At 35.6% G+C, this 18,471-nt stretch overlaps 1 protein-coding gene across 1 annotated transcript; it reads left to right on the top strand.

The window, feature by feature from the left end:
* Positions 1–276: 276 nt before the first annotated feature.
* LOC107571005 (zinc finger protein 341-like) lies at positions 277–17,943 on the top strand. Its single transcript, XM_016257288.1, has 16 exons — positions 277–344; positions 1,723–1,830; positions 3,087–3,262; positions 3,782–3,919; positions 5,022–5,237; positions 6,394–6,568; positions 7,110–7,203; positions 7,376–7,581; positions 8,825–9,012; positions 9,856–10,064; positions 12,036–12,132; positions 12,707–12,839; positions 13,484–13,595; positions 13,676–13,746; positions 14,926–15,144; positions 17,674–17,943. Exons 1-16 carry the CDS (start codon positions 314–316, stop codon positions 17,886–17,888), a joined length of 2,388 nt encoding a protein of 795 aa, XP_016112774.1. The 5' UTR covers positions 277–313; the 3' UTR covers positions 17,889–17,943.
* Positions 17,944–18,471: the final 528 nt, after the last annotated feature.

The raw sequence follows: 18,471 nt of genomic DNA on the forward strand, positions 1-18,471 counted from the left end.
AGACTAGTTAAGTTAATGTTAACCTATTATGTATTTTATTTCATTTAATTAAACGTTTATTAAAGCTTTATGCAGAATTGCTTTATTTATTAAGTGACAGTCACAGGGTAAGCTTTGTTTCAAAACAATGCAAAATATAAAATAGTCCTAAATTTAAAAAAAATTACAAATCAGCACACGGATTTGAATACATGTCTAAAACCATATATGAGATGCCGATGTCATAAACAATAACATGCAAACTTTCTGATCATTGTAAATGATTGCATTAAACTCCGCCCACCGCTGGCGTTATGCACAGAGGAGCTACAAGATGGCGCAGGCAATATTTGAGGTTCTGGAAGGTATTAATGCACTTTATTCAAAATCCTCCAGCATATGTACAAGCTGTAATATATTATTGTATGCTTACAGTGAGAATGCATGCGCGCTCGAGACGAAAAGGCCAAAGAAACACATTTTGCACAGTGCTTTCGGTTCGTGTAAATGTCAGTGTGTCAGAATAGTACAATAATATATTTAAAAAAAAATTAATATCAGCGCGGGATTGCAGGCAATTCGATTCATTCGCTTGAATGTACCTGAGAAGAGATTGATGTAGAGGAGGGAGGAAGAGCGATTGGAATAACAGCCTCGTGCTGCGGATCATGGCGGAGGGAGAGAGACACTTCACTGGAAAAGCCACAAAACAGCATTGCATCTAATGCATGTTTTTATTGTGCTGCAATACACTAACAAGCTCATGCTCAGTGTAACTAAAACAGTAGTTATTTGGTATAAGTTGCTATATTTGTGTCCAGATTTGACTGTTTTTGTGTTACAGATGTTCTCCTTCCCCAAAGTAACAGCGCTTGGCAGTATGATCCAAAGAAATATAAACATATATAAACATTAATATCAATGGTGCATGAATATGGAAACCGTGTTCGTTAGACAGTCGTGCATATGTTCTTAAATACATAATTATATGGGTTTGGAACATTGTTTTGAGTTTGAATAATTATAATTCATTAATAATTATATATAATATGTGCAAAGAAAGGACTAGAGACAACTGACTAGTAGGCAACCAGTGCTTGATAAACAGTTTAGTGTTATTATACCAAAAAAAATGAATGTATATAGGCATATGTTTAGTGCGGTCAAACGATTAATCGCGATTAATCGCATCCAAAATAAAAGTTTTTGTTTACATTATATATGTGTGTATATTTATTATGTGTATATATAAATACACACACATACAGTATACATTTTGAAAATATGTCCATGTATATATTTACATTCATATAATTGATATAAATATTTTTAATGTAGAAACTTAACATTTTTCTCAAATATATACATGCATGTGTGTGTATTTATATAGACATAATAAATATGCACAGCACACACACATATATTATGTAAACAAAAACTTTTATTTTGGATGCGATTAATCGCGATTAATCGTTTGACGGCAATAAATATATATATATACAGTATATATATTTGCATATATAGTCTTAGGACAACTTTGATGAACGTTTTTGATCCACTTCAAATGTTGACTACTGTATTATATGAGTAATAATGATTATTAATACTACTGTGTATATATACGCTCAATTAAGAGTACTGTAATGGACTGTGAGCTGGTGTAATTGTCAGATAGCGATTGGTTGGTTAGTTGAATAACTGATGGATTAATTGATTGGTTAAGCCACATTTGTCCCGTTGAAGGCATGGACAATCAGACGGTGCTCAGTGTCCAGTCACTGTTGGACGCTCAGGGTGGTGTTTTGGATCCAGGAACACAGAATGTCTCGGGAACAACCATCCAGCCAATGGGTGAGACTTATTCACGCATTTATATGATTAAATATTCCAGTTTAACATAATACATAATGGCCTGGTTGCACAGACAGGGCTTAGACTAAGCCAAGGACTAGGCAATAGTTTAATTAGGACATTTAAGTAATTTTTATTAACGTGCCTCAGAAAAATCATTACTGGTGTGCATTTTGAGACAAAACCGATATATTTTAAGATCAGTCAGTGCAAGTTTCTTTCAGTTGGAACAGCTCAGACTTACACTTTAGTCTGGGACTAGGCTTAAGCCTTGTCTGTGGAACCGGGGGGATATGTCTGTTAAAAGTAAATGCATTTAATAATATTAGTATTATTTATATGCTTTTATAATATTGGTTCATATTTTGAATTAACTTTTGTTTTACATTTTCACTTTTCATTTTAATTTCAGTTTAAGTTTGAATGATTTTGTCATGTGCTTTTGTCATGTTTATTAGTTTTTGGTTTTTTATATTTATATTTAATTTACTTTTATGTCAGTTTTAGCCATTTTAGTATTTCAGCTTTATTTTAAGTTAGCTGTGAAGGCAACAATTCTAATTCTAAGCTTTCCCTCCAATATTTAGATTTTATTTTATTTCATCTTTATTTCAATGACCTAAAATGATTATTAATAGTTTTATTTTTTGTTAACAAGTATTTTTATATTTTGGTTTAAATCTTAGTAATTTTGTTATGTGCTTTTGCCATTTTATTAGTGTGTTTTTTTCTTGCTGTAATTTATTTTTGTTTTAGTTTAAGTAATTTTAGCACTTCAGCTTATTTATTTCAGTTATTTCAAATTTTCATATTAAAAAAGTTTTTCATGTAATATTTATATAAAGATAACAACACTGAATTGTATATACATAGTAATTTAAAATAAGTTTTTTTTTTATATTTTCAGCTTTGATTTTATTTTTAATTTGGTATGGGATTTTGTCATTTTTAATAGTTTTTATAACTATAAAAAAAAAATCTATTTTTGTTTTAGTAAGTTTACCACAAGTATTTTAAGTTTTTCATCTAATATCTGTATTTTATTTCAGCTTTATTTCATTTACCTAAAATGAATTTTTCATTTTACCTTTATTTCATTTACCTATAATTTCATTTTCAATTACCTAAAATGATTAATAATAGTTGTACTTAACAATAACAACACTGATTTGTATTTACCTAGTAATGATGCATTTGTAAATGCTTCTTCATTAAATGATTTGTTTTAACACTTTCACGTCACATTATATCCGCAGACGATGACGATGTCTTTCTGTGTGGGAAATGTAAGAAGCAGTTCAACTCTTTGCCGGCGTTCATGAGTCACAAGCGTGAACAGTGTCAGTCCAACACGCCGTCACTGGCCACCGTCTCTCTGGCCTCCAACAACCCCTACACCTCCGTCCCGTGCATCAGCGCCGCTAACAGACAGGTACAGCACACCTGCTGGAAAACATCACAAGACGCCATATTACTGATATATGACCCTGGAGCACAGAAGCAGTGTTAAGTCGCTGGGGTATATTTGTAGCAATAGCCAAAAATGCATTGTATGAGTCAAAATTATTAATTTTTCTTTCATGCCAAAAATCATTAGGATATTAAGTAAAGATCATGTTCCGTGAAGTTAATTTGTAAATTTCCTACCGTAAATATATCAAAACGTAATTTTTGATTAGTAATATGCATTGCTAAGATCTTCATTTGGACAACTTTAAAGATGATTTTCTCAATATTTAGATTTTTTTGCACCCTCAGATTCCAGATTTTCAAATAGTTGTATCTCTGCCAAATATTGTCCTATCCTAACAAACCATGCTTCAATGAAAGCTTATTTATTCAGATTTCAGATGATGTATACATCTCAATTTAAAAAAATTGACCCTTATGACTGGTTTTGTGGTCCAGGGTCACATATTTATATTGTTTTTATGTTTATATAATCCTCAAGGTGTCAACGTACATCACCGTGCCGCAGTCGCCGCTCACACACACGCTGGTCCAGGGGAACGTGTTGGTCAGCGATGAGGTTCTGATGTCGGCCATATCAGCGTTCAGTTCTCTGGATCAGCCGATGGCAGCCATGCAGGTAAACACTGAATAATACTTAAACGAATAGTTCAGCCAAAACTGAAAATTTGCTGAAAATGTGCTCACTCTCAGGCCATCTAAGATTAGGATGAGTTTGTTTCTTCATCAGATTTGGAGAAATGTAGCATTGCATCACTTGCTCAGCAATGGATGTGAATGGGTGCCGTCAGAATGAGAGACCAAACAGCTGATAAAAACATCATAATAATCCACAAGTAATCCACACATCACTCCAGTCCATCAATTAATGTCTTGTGAAGTGGAAAGATGTGTGTTTGTAAGAAACAAATTCATCATTAAAGCATTTTAGCTTCAAACCATTGCTTCCGGCTAAAATACGAGTTCATTCACCTCCAGTGAAAAAGTCCATCTCCTGTTGTCTCTCACATCAAAATCCAGCCACATGTTTGTTTAGAGCTGTTTTGGCTTGTAGTGTTTGATCTGTGCAGATTTCTCTCCTGATTCAGACCAGACCACTTTTTCACTGGAGGAAGCATTATTAAAGACTCGTATTTTAGCTGAGAGTAACGGTTTAAAGTTAAAATGCTTTAATGATGGATTTGTTTCTTACAAACACGCAGCTTTTGTCTTCTCGAGATGTTAACTGATGGACTGGAGTGGTGTGAATTACTTGTGATGTTTTTATCAGCTGTTTGGACACTTCAATCTGACGGCACCCATTCACATCCATTGGCGAGAAAGTGATAGAATCCTACATTTCTCCAAATCTGATGAAGAATCGAACTCATCTACATCTTAGATGGCTTGAGGGAGAGCACATTTCCAGCAAATTTTCAGTTTTGGGTGAACTGTTCTTTTAAGAAATAAATTGGTCATTTCTGACACTGCTTGTTTTTTCCAGAGTAATCTCAGCATGCACGCGGCAACCTCACTTCAATCTGACGGCACCCATTCACATCCATTGGCGAGAAAGTGATAGAATCCTACATTTCTCCAAATCTGATGAAGAATCGAACTCATCTACATCTTAGATGGCTTGAGGGAGAGCACATTTCCAGCAAATTTTCAGTTTTGGGTGAACTGTTCTTTTAAGGATTAGAAATAAATTGATCATTTCTGACACTGCTTGTTTTTTCCAGAGTAATCTCAGCATGCACGCGGCAACCTCGTACCTCCAGCACCATCAGCAACCTCTACAGCCCCTCCCTCCGACACAGGCCACGTCCCTGTCCTCACAGGTGCCCTCCAGCAACAGTAATTCAGTGGTGCAGGTGTACAGCACGCTGCCCCCTATGGCTGGAGCCGGTATTGCAGAAGTGCCTACACTGGGGCTTCAGTCGTTTCAGTCCATTCAGGTACAGCACTGTTCATTAATTCACACGATCACATGTAATGCTCATATTTTACCAGTATTAAACTCTCAAATACACTTAATATTTAACTACATGGTACATATTTGACAGAGATGGTAAATACTAACATCTAAACACAATGTAATGGACTTTCATGTTACAATAGAAAATTATACTATTATAGTAAGTAATGAATTAGCTTTTTATTTTTATATTTTCAGTATTTTAAGGTTTAATATTGTTTTAGTAGGCAAAGTTATTTTAGTATTATTTATGTACTATAATTGTATTTATTCATATTTTTAATTAGTTTGTTTTTCAGTTCCCTGTTTTTCAGTGTAGTAATTGTGTTGTGTTGTGTTGTGTGTGTGTGTGTGTTTCTTAGTACGCAATGTTATTTTAGTATTATTTATATACTATTGTAATATTTATTTATAATTTGAATGAGCTTTTATATTTATATTTACAGTTGTCATTTTAATTTTGCTTTAAGTTTTAGTCATTTTATGTGCTTTTGTTATTTTTATTAGTTTTAGTTTTTAATATATATTTTTTTATTTAGCATGAATTTATTTTATTTCAATTTGACTAATTTTAGTACTTCAACTTACACTTTTTATTTCGGTTTGTTGCCAAGGAAACATTTCTAGTTTTCATTCCAGTATTTTTAATTTGACGTTTTTCATGTAATACTTATATTTGATTTTATTTGAGCTCTGTTTTAATGAATAAAAAACAATTGTAATAGTTTCAGATTTAGTTAACAATAACGTCACTGTTAGTAGATGTTGCTTTTATTTCTATTAAGCTTTAATTTATTTTTATTTCAGTTTTAGTTTTGGTAATTTAATGCTTGAACATTTATTAAAACATTTGTAATTTTTGTTTAGATTTTTATGGTTTTTCGATCTAATATTTATATTTTATTTTATTCCAGCTTTATTTCAGTTACCAAAAACTATTTTATTTTTATTTATTTTTTTTGTTATAACACGGGTGGTAATAAAACTGGCTGGAAAGAAATGCATGCAAATATTTAATTATTATTAATTCAAGGCCTTTTCTGATTAAATAAATATGCATGTGTATTCTATAATTACTGATGCAGGTTTGGTTGTTTAATGAACGTTTAATCATCTGATGTGTCCATGTTTGGCAGGTTCCCAGCCAGTGTTTGGAGGGCCAGGTGTTCAGCGCCGCTCCGGTTTACAGCCCAGGAAAACAGCCCAACAAAAACAAGACCTGCACCATCAGCACAAACCTCTCCGAGCTGGGCGAATATGATAAGGTTATCATCCCTAAGAGAGCCAGAACCTCCAAGAAAACACAGGATGGTAGTTCACACTGTCTATACACCATCTGCTTAAATATACAATATGTATTTTAATAAACAAGTACTACTTTTCAAAGTTTTTTTAAAAGAAATTAGTATTTTTACTCAGCAAGGATGCATTAAATTGGTCAAATGTAGCAGCACAATTGTTTTCAAATGTTTCTTGAGCAGCAAATCAGCATATTAGAATGATTTCTGAAGATCATGTGACACTGAAGACTGGGGTAATGATGCTGAAAATTCAGCTTTGATCACAAGAATAAATTATATTTTAACATATTACAATAGAAAACAGTTTTTACATTAAATTATTTTAAATTATAAAAATATTTCACAGTTTTTACTGTATTTTTTGTCAAATAAATGCAGCCTTGGTGAGCAGAAGAGACTTCTTTCAGAAACATTTAAAAAATCTTACTGACTCTTTTAAACAGTATTGCATATATAGTGACTTAAAGTGACAAGAATAGCCAGTGAAGGAAATGTAATCTTTATCCAGTTATGTTTTGCTTAGAAGTTAAAAAACTCTTATTTTATTCCAGCAGGGCAAACTAAAGGAAAAGCCCAGAAGCTCAAGTGCAATTACTGTGAAAAAGTGTTTACCAAGAACTTTGACCTCCAGCAGCATATTAGAAGGTAAAAGAGATGATTTATATATGAGATTTTTTTGTTCAGGAGTTCTTAAAATGTAAACAATAAATTGTTTTGATGCAAAAAAAAAAAGAAAAAAAAGTGAAACCACATGCACAAACATGTACAAGAACATAAACATGGCATCTAAAACTTTGTCCAACATTTAAATATACAGTCACACGGGTGAAAAGCCCTTTCAGTGTATCGTGTGCGGCCGTGCCTTCGCTCAGAAGTCCAACGTGAAGAAACACATGCAGACGCACAAGGTCTGGCCCGCTGGAGTTCACAGCACCGCCTCCAGGATGCCCATCACTGTACGCGTGCTTCCTCTTAATAGTGACGAAAACTCACAACAGACAGAGGAAGACGGACAAGAGCAAGGTGAGACAGCATGAGTTAAAGGAACAGTTCACCCAAAAATAAAATTTGATGGACATTTACTCACCCTCAGGCCATCCCAGATGAATTTGTTTCTTCATCAGATTTGGAGAAATGTAGCATTGCATCATTTGTTCACGAATGGATCCTCTGCAGTGAATGGGTGCCGTCAGAATGAGAGTCCAAACAGCTGATAAAAACATCACAGTAATCCACAAGTAACCCACACACCACTCCAGTCCATCAGTTAACATCTTGAGAAGCAAAAAGCTGAAACAAATCCATCATCAAGGCTTTTAACGGTTGCTTCCAGCTAAAATATGAGTCCTCTATTGATAATATTCATATAATCGTGAATTAGTCATCTCGTCTGAATCAGGAGAGAAATCTGCACAGAGCAAACACTGTCTACAAGCCAAAACAGCTCTAAACCAAATGTTGGTACAGTTTGATGTGAGAAACAACAGGATTTTTCACTGGAGGAAGAGTTATTATGAATTATTGACTCATATTTTAGCCAGAGCCTGATAAAAACATCACAGTAATCCACAAGTAACCCACACACCACTCCAGTCCATCAGTTAACATCTTGAGAAGCAAAAAGCTGAAACAAATCCATCATCAAGGCTTTTAACGGTTGCTTCCAGCTAAAATATGAGTCCTCTATTGATAATATTCATATAATCGTGAATTAGTCATCTCGTCTGAATCAGGAGAGAAATCTGCACAGAGCAAACACTGTCTACAAGCCAAAACAGCTCTAAACCAAATGTTGGTACAGTTTGATGTGAGAAACAACAGGATTTTTCACTGGAGGAAGAGTTATTATGAATTATTGACTCATATTTTAGCCAGAGCAACGATTTAAAGTTAAAACGCTTTAATGTTGGATTTGTTTCTTACAAACACGCAGCTTTTCTCTTCAGAACTCGTTAACTGATGGACTGGAGTGGTGGGGATTACTTGTGGATTATTGTGATGTTTTTATCAGCTGTTTGGACTCTCATTCTGACGGCACCCATTCACTGCAGAGGATCCATTGGTGAGACAGTGACGGAAAGATGAATTTCTCCAAATCTCTTCCCGTGATGAAACAAACTCATCTATATTTTTTATAGCCTGAAAGTACGATTATTTTCAGCAAATTTAAATTTTTGGGTGAAATATTCCTTTAATCCTGGTGATTTTTCAGTAGATTATATCTAATATACCAACCTAAAGATCATTTGTCTGACCTCATCTCCAGCCATTGAGGAGCAGGACGCTGAGGTCCAGGAGATACAGGGTTCAGCGGAGGGGAAACAGAGCAGCGGGACGAACCAGAACAAGCAGATCATCCTCATCGACAGCTCGTATCAGTGCCAGTTCTGCTCGGTCAAATTCAGCACCTACTTCCAGCTGAAGTCTCACATGACACAGCACAAGAACGAACAGGTACCGCACACAGACACAAACATTTACAGAGTCAAAATTATTTAACTATATAATTAAATAAATAAGTATATAAAGCAAAACCTCATAAGATATTAAAATTGTTTTAAGAGAATATGTCTAGAATTTTTTTCTAACCTCATTATAGCAAAGATGTTTTTATTGTTTTCTGCATAAATCTAATTAGATTTATGCTTAAAAGAGAAAAACAAACAACTATGGATATATTCTCTGAAATATTCTCTTATTTTTTGGCAGTTTTGCTTCTCAGGTAAATTTATCTTGTCCTATTAAATAATATACACTATTGTTTAAAAGTTTGGGTTTAGTAAGATTTTTTTTTTTTTTTTTAAAGAAATTAATATTTTTATTCAGCAAGGACGCAATAAAGTGATCAAAAGTGACAGTAAAGTGACATTTATAATGTTACAAAAGATTTCTATTTCTAATAAATGCTGTTCTTTTGAACTTTCTATTCATCAAAAACTCCTGAAAAATAACATTAAAAAAAGTCAGCATGTTAACTTTTGATTTTAATAATGTATTATTAAATGTTGAAATTAACATCAACTAAGATTATTACATAAGATTATTACATTTAGAAGTATTTGTCATTGTTAGTTCATGTTAACACATAGAACCTTATTGTTTACTGTTTATAGTGTTACCAATATTTGTACTGAAAAACGAGACAAGAATGCTTGCATAAAAATATAAAATAGCATCTTTTGTTTTAGATTTACACAACCTCAAACATTAGATAAAAATGAAGTGTAGTTGGCCATTTAACATCCTCTCTCAGTGCGCAATGGTCATTCGTGACTAACCCTGGGAAGTTGCTGTCAGGTGTACCGCTGTGTGGTGAAGAGCTGCTCTCAGACGTTTCAGAAGCTGGATCAGTTTCTGGAGCACATCCACACACACCAGGAGCAGCTGACGTACCGCTGTCACCAGTGCAGTAAAGTCTTCCCGTCGCTCTTCGAGCTCGGCCTTCACCAGTACTCACACAGCTTCTGTCCACAGCAGAACCAGTGCAAAGAGACCAGCTACTACAGGTCACACACACACATACACACATATACACACACACACACACACACACACACACACACAACCATCTTCACCAGTACTCACACAGCTTCTGTCCACAGCAGAACCAGTGCAAAGAGACCAGCTACTACAGGTCACACACACACACACACACATACACACATATACACACACACACACACACACACACAACCACTGACAAAACTACTACAGGTCACACAACCACACACACAACCACTGACAAACTACTACAGGTCACACACACACAAACACTGACAAACTACTACAGGTCACACATAAACATACACACACACAACAACTGACAAACTTTTACAGGTCACACACACACACAAAACCACTGACAAACTACTACAGGTCTCACACACAACCACTGACAAACTACTACAGGTCAGACACACAAACACACACACACAAAACCACTGACAAACTACTACAGGTCTCACACACAACCACTGACAAACTACTACAGGTCAGACACACAAACACACACACACAAAACCACTGACAAACTACTACAGGTCACACACACACAAACACAACCACTGACAAACTACTACAGGTCACACACGCACAACCACTGACAAACTACTACAGGTCTCACACACACAACCACTGACAAACTACTACAGGTCACACACACAACCACTGACAAACTACTACAGGTCAGACACACACAAAACCACTGATAAACTACTACAGGTCACACACACAACCACTGACCAATTACTACATGTCACACCCTTTTCTCTTTTCTTTCTTAGCTGTCCATCGTGTTCGATGATGACGCTTGCTCCAGAGATGGGAGTGGGAAGGGGATGGGTTTAGCGATGTTGCCGCTGGTGCCACTTCTCGTGGGCATTGAGTCCGATCCTTGAGCATCACTCTTCCGCAGATGGAGCAAGGGAAACCAGATACCAGGGGGGTACCAGCCGCCCTCTGGTGTCTCTTAGTGCGTCTCTCGGATCGTCGGTCTTGGTTGGTTTGATGTATTTGAGAGACTGCAGTGGCACAGGTGACCTGCCAGGCTGACCTGTCGAGTGCCAGAGATTCGAGCTGCGTGAGGGGAATGTTTGCTCGCTTTAGGAGGTCCCTGGCGTAGTCCTTAAAACGCCGTTTTTGCCCTCCAGCGGAGCGCTTTGCGCCCATTAGTTGACTGCAGAGAACTTGGCGAGGCAGGCGGTGTTCAGGCATGCGTATGGTGTGCCCTAGCCAACGCAGATGTTTTTGGGCCACTGCTGCTTCCATGCAGATTGAGTCAGTGTTGCTGAGGATGACTGTGTGGGGAATTCGAGCTTCCCAGGACAAATTGTGGATCTTCTGTAGGCAGCGGATATGGAAGGCCTCTAGGTTAGTAATGTGCTGGTGGTATGGGGTCCATGCCTCTGCCCCATAAAGCAGAGTGGAGAGACATACCGCACTGTAAACAGCGACCTTGGTACTGATCTTCAGGTTACGGTTTTCAAAAACCCTACTGCGTAGGCGTCCAAAAGATGATGAGGCTTCACACACACACACACACACACACACACACACGCACACGACCACTGACAAACTACTACAGGTCACTCACACACACGACCACTGACAAACTACTACAGGTTACACACACACCCACTGACCAACTACTAAAGGTCACACACACACACACACACACAACCACTGACAAACTACTACAGGTCACACACAAAACCACTGATAAACTACTACAGGTCTCACACACACACACACACACACACACACGCACACGACCACTGACAAACTACTACAGGTTACACACACACCCACTGACCAACTACTAAAGGTCACACACACACACACACACACACAACCACTGACAAACTACTACAGGTCACACACACAACCAGTGACACACTACTACAGGTCACAGTGATGAGACTAAGAGGTTGAACTCTGCTCAGATCTGAATGTGTCGTTGTTGTTGTTTTTGTGTTCAGATGTATGAAGTGTCAGAGTAAATATTCCACACAGGAAGCTCTGGAACAACATCTGCTGAACGCCACACACAACTACCCGTGTCCTCACTGCCAGAAGGTCAGGGTTATTTCAGTATTATTCATATGATATTATAGTATTTCTGAATATTTTGAATTAGCTTTTATTTTTATATTTTAATTTAATTGTCAAGGCAATATTTTTAATTTTCATTTCAGTCTTTTTAGTTTAATGTTTGCATCTAATATTCACATTATATTTATTTTATTTAATCTTTATTTCAGTTAATGAAAATGATTTAATAGTTTTAGTTTTAGTATTCATTTAGTAAATATTAGAATTTTGAATTAGCTTTTGTTTTAGTTTTTCATTTTAATTGAACTTTTAGTCATTTTATTATGTGCTTTTGTCATTTGTATTAGTATTGTAATTTAGTTCTAGTTTATGAATTTAAGTTCCTCAGCTTAAATTTATTTATTAAGTTTTTCATCAAATAATTATTATATATTTTTTTATAATATTATTATTAATAGTTTTAGTTAATAATGGCATAGCACACTGCAGACAGCAACACAGGAGTCAGTTCCTGAATGTTTCTGTTGGAAGAATCATATTGAAGAATCAAGAATCAAATGAAACAGACGTCAGCAGTGAATGTGTTTGTATCTGTCAGGTGTTTCCGTGTGAGCGGTATTTCCGCAGGCATCTCTCCACTCACGGCGTCGGCGGCAAATTCAAATGTCAGATCTGTAAAAAGTTCTTCAAAACCGAGCACTACCTCAAACTACACACAAAGATCCACTCAGGTACTGCGCTTGATGTCCTCTACTCCTAAACACAAATTTCTTTCGTGTCTGATATATTACTGTGACGTAAAGTGAGATTTTGTTGTTTTGCAGGAGAGAAGCCGTATAAATGCTCCGTCTGTGAGGCCACGTTCAACAGGAAGGACAAAGTAGATGAGCTTATGAAGCATCTTGAAAGATTTAAGTCTGTTTTTTTTTTTAGTGCTGGGCAACGATTAATCGTGATTAATCGCATAAAAAAAAAAGTTTCTGTTTATATAATATATGTGTGTGTATATTTAGTATGTATATAAAAATACACACATACAGTATATATTTAGATATGTATATATTTATATTAATATAATTTATATTATAAATAAATATATTTAATACTGTATATAAACATAACATATTTTTCTTAAATATATACATGCATGTGTGTGTGTTTATATATACATAATAAATATACACAGTACACACACATATATTATGTACACAAAAACTTTTATTTTGGATGCGATTAATCGCTGCCCACCACTAGGTTTTTTTCACCACTAGAACACTCTTCAGTGAATGAATGAATATGCTTTGAGTGATAAACTGAATTTCTTTCGTGTCTGATATATTACTGTGACGTAAAGTGAGATTTTGTTGTTTTGCAGGAGAGAAGCCGTATAAATGCTCCGTCTGTGAGGCCACGTTCAACAGGAAGGACAAAGTAAAGAGACACATGCTGATCCACGAACCCTTCAAGAAGTACAAGTGTCCCTTCAGGTGAGTGAGGCGTGAGATGGGCAGAGAAGCATCAGTGTGATGTGAATGTGTTTGAGGATTTCTGTGGTTTTCTGTGGCAGGACTCATGTGGGCTGCACCAAAGAGTTCAACAGACCCGACAAACTCAAAGCTCATATTCTCTCGCATTCAGGTGAGGATGATGATGAAGTCTGATGAAGACCTCAACTTTAGTACTTCAGTTTTCCATCTGATGTGGATATTTCATTTCAGCTTCATTTTAATTAACAAGACTGATATTAATAGTTTGTTTTAGTATTATTCATTTACTATCGACGTATTTATTAATCATTTTAATATTATTCATTTATTATTAGTATACTATATTATAGTTTTAGTTTACGTTTTAGTCATTTTGTTATGTGCTTTTGCCATTTTTGTTAGTGTTTGTTTTTCATTTCTAATTAGCTTTATTTAGTTTCATAAAATTTTGGTTCTAGTTTTAGTAATGTTAGATCTTAAAATTATTTTCTAATTATCATTACAAATTCTCAAGTGTCAAGTTTTTTGTTAATTTTTTCATGCAATATTTTTATTCTATTTTAACTTTATTTTTTATTTATTTTAACATTAATAGATTTAGCTTTAGCTAACAGTATATTGTAGTATAGTGTACTAATTTATATACTAATATTCATATTTTATTTCAGCTTTATTTCAATTAACTAAAATAGTTTTTAATAGTTTTAGTCAATGTTATTTTAGAATTATTGAGACACTAATGTTTTAAGACTTTGAATTAGTTTTTATTTTTTCCATTTTGTTTTTAATTTTAGTCATTTTGTTGTGTTTTTTAACATTTCTATTAGTCTTTTTTTTTATAATTCTATATTTTATTAAGTTTTATTTCAGCTTTCGTTAATTAAATAAAGATGTAAAATTTAGAAAAGTTCACAAGCATATCGGCCTATAATATATATAAATATATATCTGCATATTGTGTACGAGTTTTAATAAAATTTATACACACACACACATACGTATATTATATGTGTGTGTGTGTGTGTGTGTGTGTATATTCAAAATTATTATTCTATTATTTTATAAGAGATAAATAAATAAGATTCTAAATAAGAGCATTTACTTTAAAAATACTTACATTTATAATCAGGAAACAACAAACCTTAATAGCTTAGTAATAGTTTTGCTTGTCAGATGAATTAATCTAGTTTTTATGGACATTTTAATACTGTTACTACAAAACAAGACCAAAATACTCTTAGAAATGTTATTTTTTTTCTGTGGTGTAATGTGGAACTATATAATAACGTGTAAAGCAAATGTAAGTAGAGTCTCTTTGTCTCTCCTGCAGGTATAAAGCCGTATAAGTGTCAGTTCTGTCAGAAGTCGTTCAGTCGTCGCGCTCACATGCTGGAGCATCAGCGCTCGCACACCGACAACTACCGCTTCCGCTGCGCCGCCTGCAACAAGGGCTTCACCCGCCAGAAATACTACAGCGATCACAAGTGTCCGCTGGCGGGGGCCGTGCAGGGTGCAGACGGGACGCCGGGACGGGACAACAGCGGCCAGGGTGAAAACACACACAGGTTCAAGGGATAGCTCGCCCAAAAATGTAAATCAGCTGTCAGTTTACTGACCCTCAGGCCATCCAAGATGACATTGTTTTCTTCAGCAGAACAATAAAGAAGATTTTGGTCCTTGGTGAATCAAATGCAAGTCAGTGGCTGCCAGCTCTTTGAGAGTCAAAAAAGCACATACAGGCAACACGAAATTAACCCCCGTGGCTCCTGACGATACATTAAGGTCTTATGAAGCAAAATGATCAGTCTGTTCAAAAAATTGAACATAATTTACAACATTACTACTTGTAATCCAGAGCCTCAGACTCTGATTCTTTCAGACAGTTTGTTTCAAAGAACTGGTTCAGTTCACTAGTTTGTTTACTTAATCACGCAATGATGTCAAATATACACAATTATATTATTAAAGCGTCAAATAATGATATGAAACATGCATGTTTTACATGTCTAAAGCATATAAAGTGAATAAACTAGAAAGTCTTCATTAGCTCACCTTTTTATATAAACCATGAGAAACCATAAAAACGTTCATTTAGTGTTCGGTTCACACATGCTCATATCAGTGGCTCATCAGTCTTGGGTTCGAGTCGAACGGTTTCCTCAGTTCAGTGACTGTTGGAGGAACTGGAGCACTGAATCAGTTCGTTCATCATAGGATCAGATGTGCTGGTATTTCGGCTCATTTGGAGTCAATGACCGAAAGTGAGTTTAGATTGAATAACTTGCAGATCTGTGCTGCTGGAGCTGTGAACTGTTTTAGATGCTTCAGTCCGATGTGGTGAACTGATTCAACTAGTTCACCAAAAAGAACCAGTTCAAAAGAATGATTCACTCCGGACCGTTTGCCTGAGGCTCTGGATTACAGGTAATAATGTTGTAAATAATGTTGGCTTTCTTGCACAGACCAATCGTTTCGCTTCACAAGAACTCAATATCAGTGTTGGGGAAAGTAATGCATTACAATATTGCGTTACTCCCTAAAAAAGTAACTAATTGCGTTACTTAGTTACTTTTTATGGAAAGTTGCATTACTTTTTCTCATCTGGGCTGGGCTTGCCAATTTGCTTTTAACTCTTTCCCCGCCATTGACGAGTTATCTCGTCTTTTAGAAGAAAACGCTTCCCCGCCAAAGACGAGTTTTTACGGCTTTTCGTGTTTTCACTGTTATACACTCTGGGGCGCTATTACACATCTTCTGAACGAGTACAAAACCTCCCAAACAAAAGCACACGTGTACAGGACGGAGAAACGAGCGATCTCTTATGTAAACAGATGCATATGAAAAATAATGCGATCATCAGCAATAGACAGCATATAAATGAAAACTGCATAATGTTATGGAGTAAAATGTTGATCCAGGAAGTGGTATATGTCTGTGCAAGCTTTGGTGGTGTTGATGGAAGCGATTTACTGGATTTATGCTTTGATAATCGTACTGAATATTACCCATATGTAGTTTTTGATAAAAATTTGATTTTCTCACCTTTTTTGCTCAAAATTATGCATTTTTATGAAACTACCTATATTCAAGTGTTGATACAGTTTTTGTTTAAAAGTAGAAGCTCTGATCTTTATTTTGGTGTATTGCATATTCAACTATTCATACAGCTAAATATTCTGGAGGCCATCAAATTTTAGTGAAAATTATCAAAAATGCTGGCGGAGAAAGAGTTAATATACAAATTTCTATTTTTGGCAAATGTAAAGTCCCTTTCGCACTAAGCCTCAGCCATTCTGGATTGCATGAAGCATAGAACACTCTTCAGCAATAAAGAAAAACAAATGTCATGTTTATTTTAGGTCATGTTTGCTTATTAATATGGTTGAATTGGATCATCGAAGGTCGGCAGCAAAGATTTTGGTCAATAAAATGGGATTAAATGCTGTGTTATTTAATACATTTAATTATTGGAGGTTTGCATTGCACTGTTTTCATTCATTTTGAGGAATACAGAATCTGTTTGTGTGCAGTGAGATGAGGAAATGCACATTCACATTTAGTCTAGAGCTACAGTAGCTCTGCATCTACTCACGATTTCTCTCAACATGGCAACACAAGAGCTGTCAGTCAATAAATGGGAAAACAAAGTTACTGGCGTCACTTATTTGAAAAAGTAACTCCGATATTTTATTGTAAATTTAAAAGTAATGCGTTACTTTAGTTACTTGAAAAAAGTAATCTGATTACGTAACGTGTTACTTGTAATGCGTTACGCCCAACACTGCTCAATATATCGCCAGGTGTTCATTTTGTGTTGGCTGTATATGCTTTTTTGACTCTCAAAATAACGGTAGCCATTGATTTGCATTTTATGAATCATCAAGGACCACAGTTTCAGCTAACAATCATCTTTACTGTTCTGCTAAAGAACACAAGTCACCTACATCTTGGATGGTCTTGAGGATGGGTAAATAAATTAACAGCAGTTTTTAAATTTTTTGAGTGGACTATCTCCAACTAGTAGAACTGACTAGTCATTACAATCTCAACAAAACAACATGTTTTGTTATTTCCACAGACACAGGGGACGGATCTCCAGCCGCAGAGCCTGATGAACGTGGAGAAACCGAAGAGGAGGGCGAGGATAATGACGGCCAGACGCAGCAGGATGAAGAACGTGAGCAGATGAGAGAAGAGGAAGAGAGGAGCGAGACGAGACTGGATCACATGCAGGAAGACGACGGCGCCGACAGACTGCTCTCTGAACCCATGTGCTTCCAGACGGGCGACTGATCTACACACTGCTTGTGCATTTTCCAAACTTGCATCACGTTGTTTACAAATCGCATCGGCTTTCATAGTCGTCTTTAAAAGCATAAATGATGTTTTCTATCATTTAAGGGTTTGCCAATGCTCATTGTTTTGCATTGCAAACAGCATGAAGGACTCAATAAAAATAAAAATAAACGAACGCAATTTTCCCATAGAATTATTTATTCAACTGCTGAACATCTTTTCACATTTGACTATACATACAAATCAATGCTAGTAAATAAACTCTGAAACGACAGTGAAAGTGGCCGCTTCTACTTTAATACTAAAATCATCTGATTAATCTGAAGACAGAGGAGAGTATTCACACCATGTACAGGATTCAGTTCATATACAGAGTCAAAGTGGTTTGGTTTACATGGATCAGTCGGGAAAAAAATGAGAGCTATATCACATTTAAACCATCATCCTGAGGATTTCACTGGTTAAATTCTCATTCAGACAGGGTAAATTGGATAAAAATAGCTGTTTGAATAAATATTTGATGTTGATTTCTTTTTTTGAAAATCTAAAAGATCCTCCCTGACACCCTAAAACAGTCATC

This window comes from Sinocyclocheilus grahami, unplaced genomic scaffold (assembly GCF_001515645.1).
Source record: "Sinocyclocheilus grahami isolate Dianchi unplaced genomic scaffold, SAMN03320097.WGS_v1.1 scaffold1533.1, whole genome shotgun sequence".
NCBI lineage: Eukaryota > Metazoa > Chordata > Actinopteri > Cypriniformes > Cyprinidae > Sinocyclocheilus > Sinocyclocheilus grahami.

Bases quoted from the DNA above. Each gene is read 5' to 3' on its own strand.
- LOC107571005 (XM_016257288.1), top strand. From the start codon at position 314: ATGGCGCAGGCAATATTTGAGGTTCTGGAAG. The intron at 345-1,722 runs GTATTAATGCAC...GTCCCGTTGAAG, and splicing joins AATATTTGAGGTTCTGGAAG to GCATGGACAATCAGACGGTG. The intron at 10,065-12,035 runs GTCACACACACA...TTTTGTGTTCAG, and splicing joins AAAGAGACCAGCTACTACAG to ATGTATGAAGTGTCAGAGTA.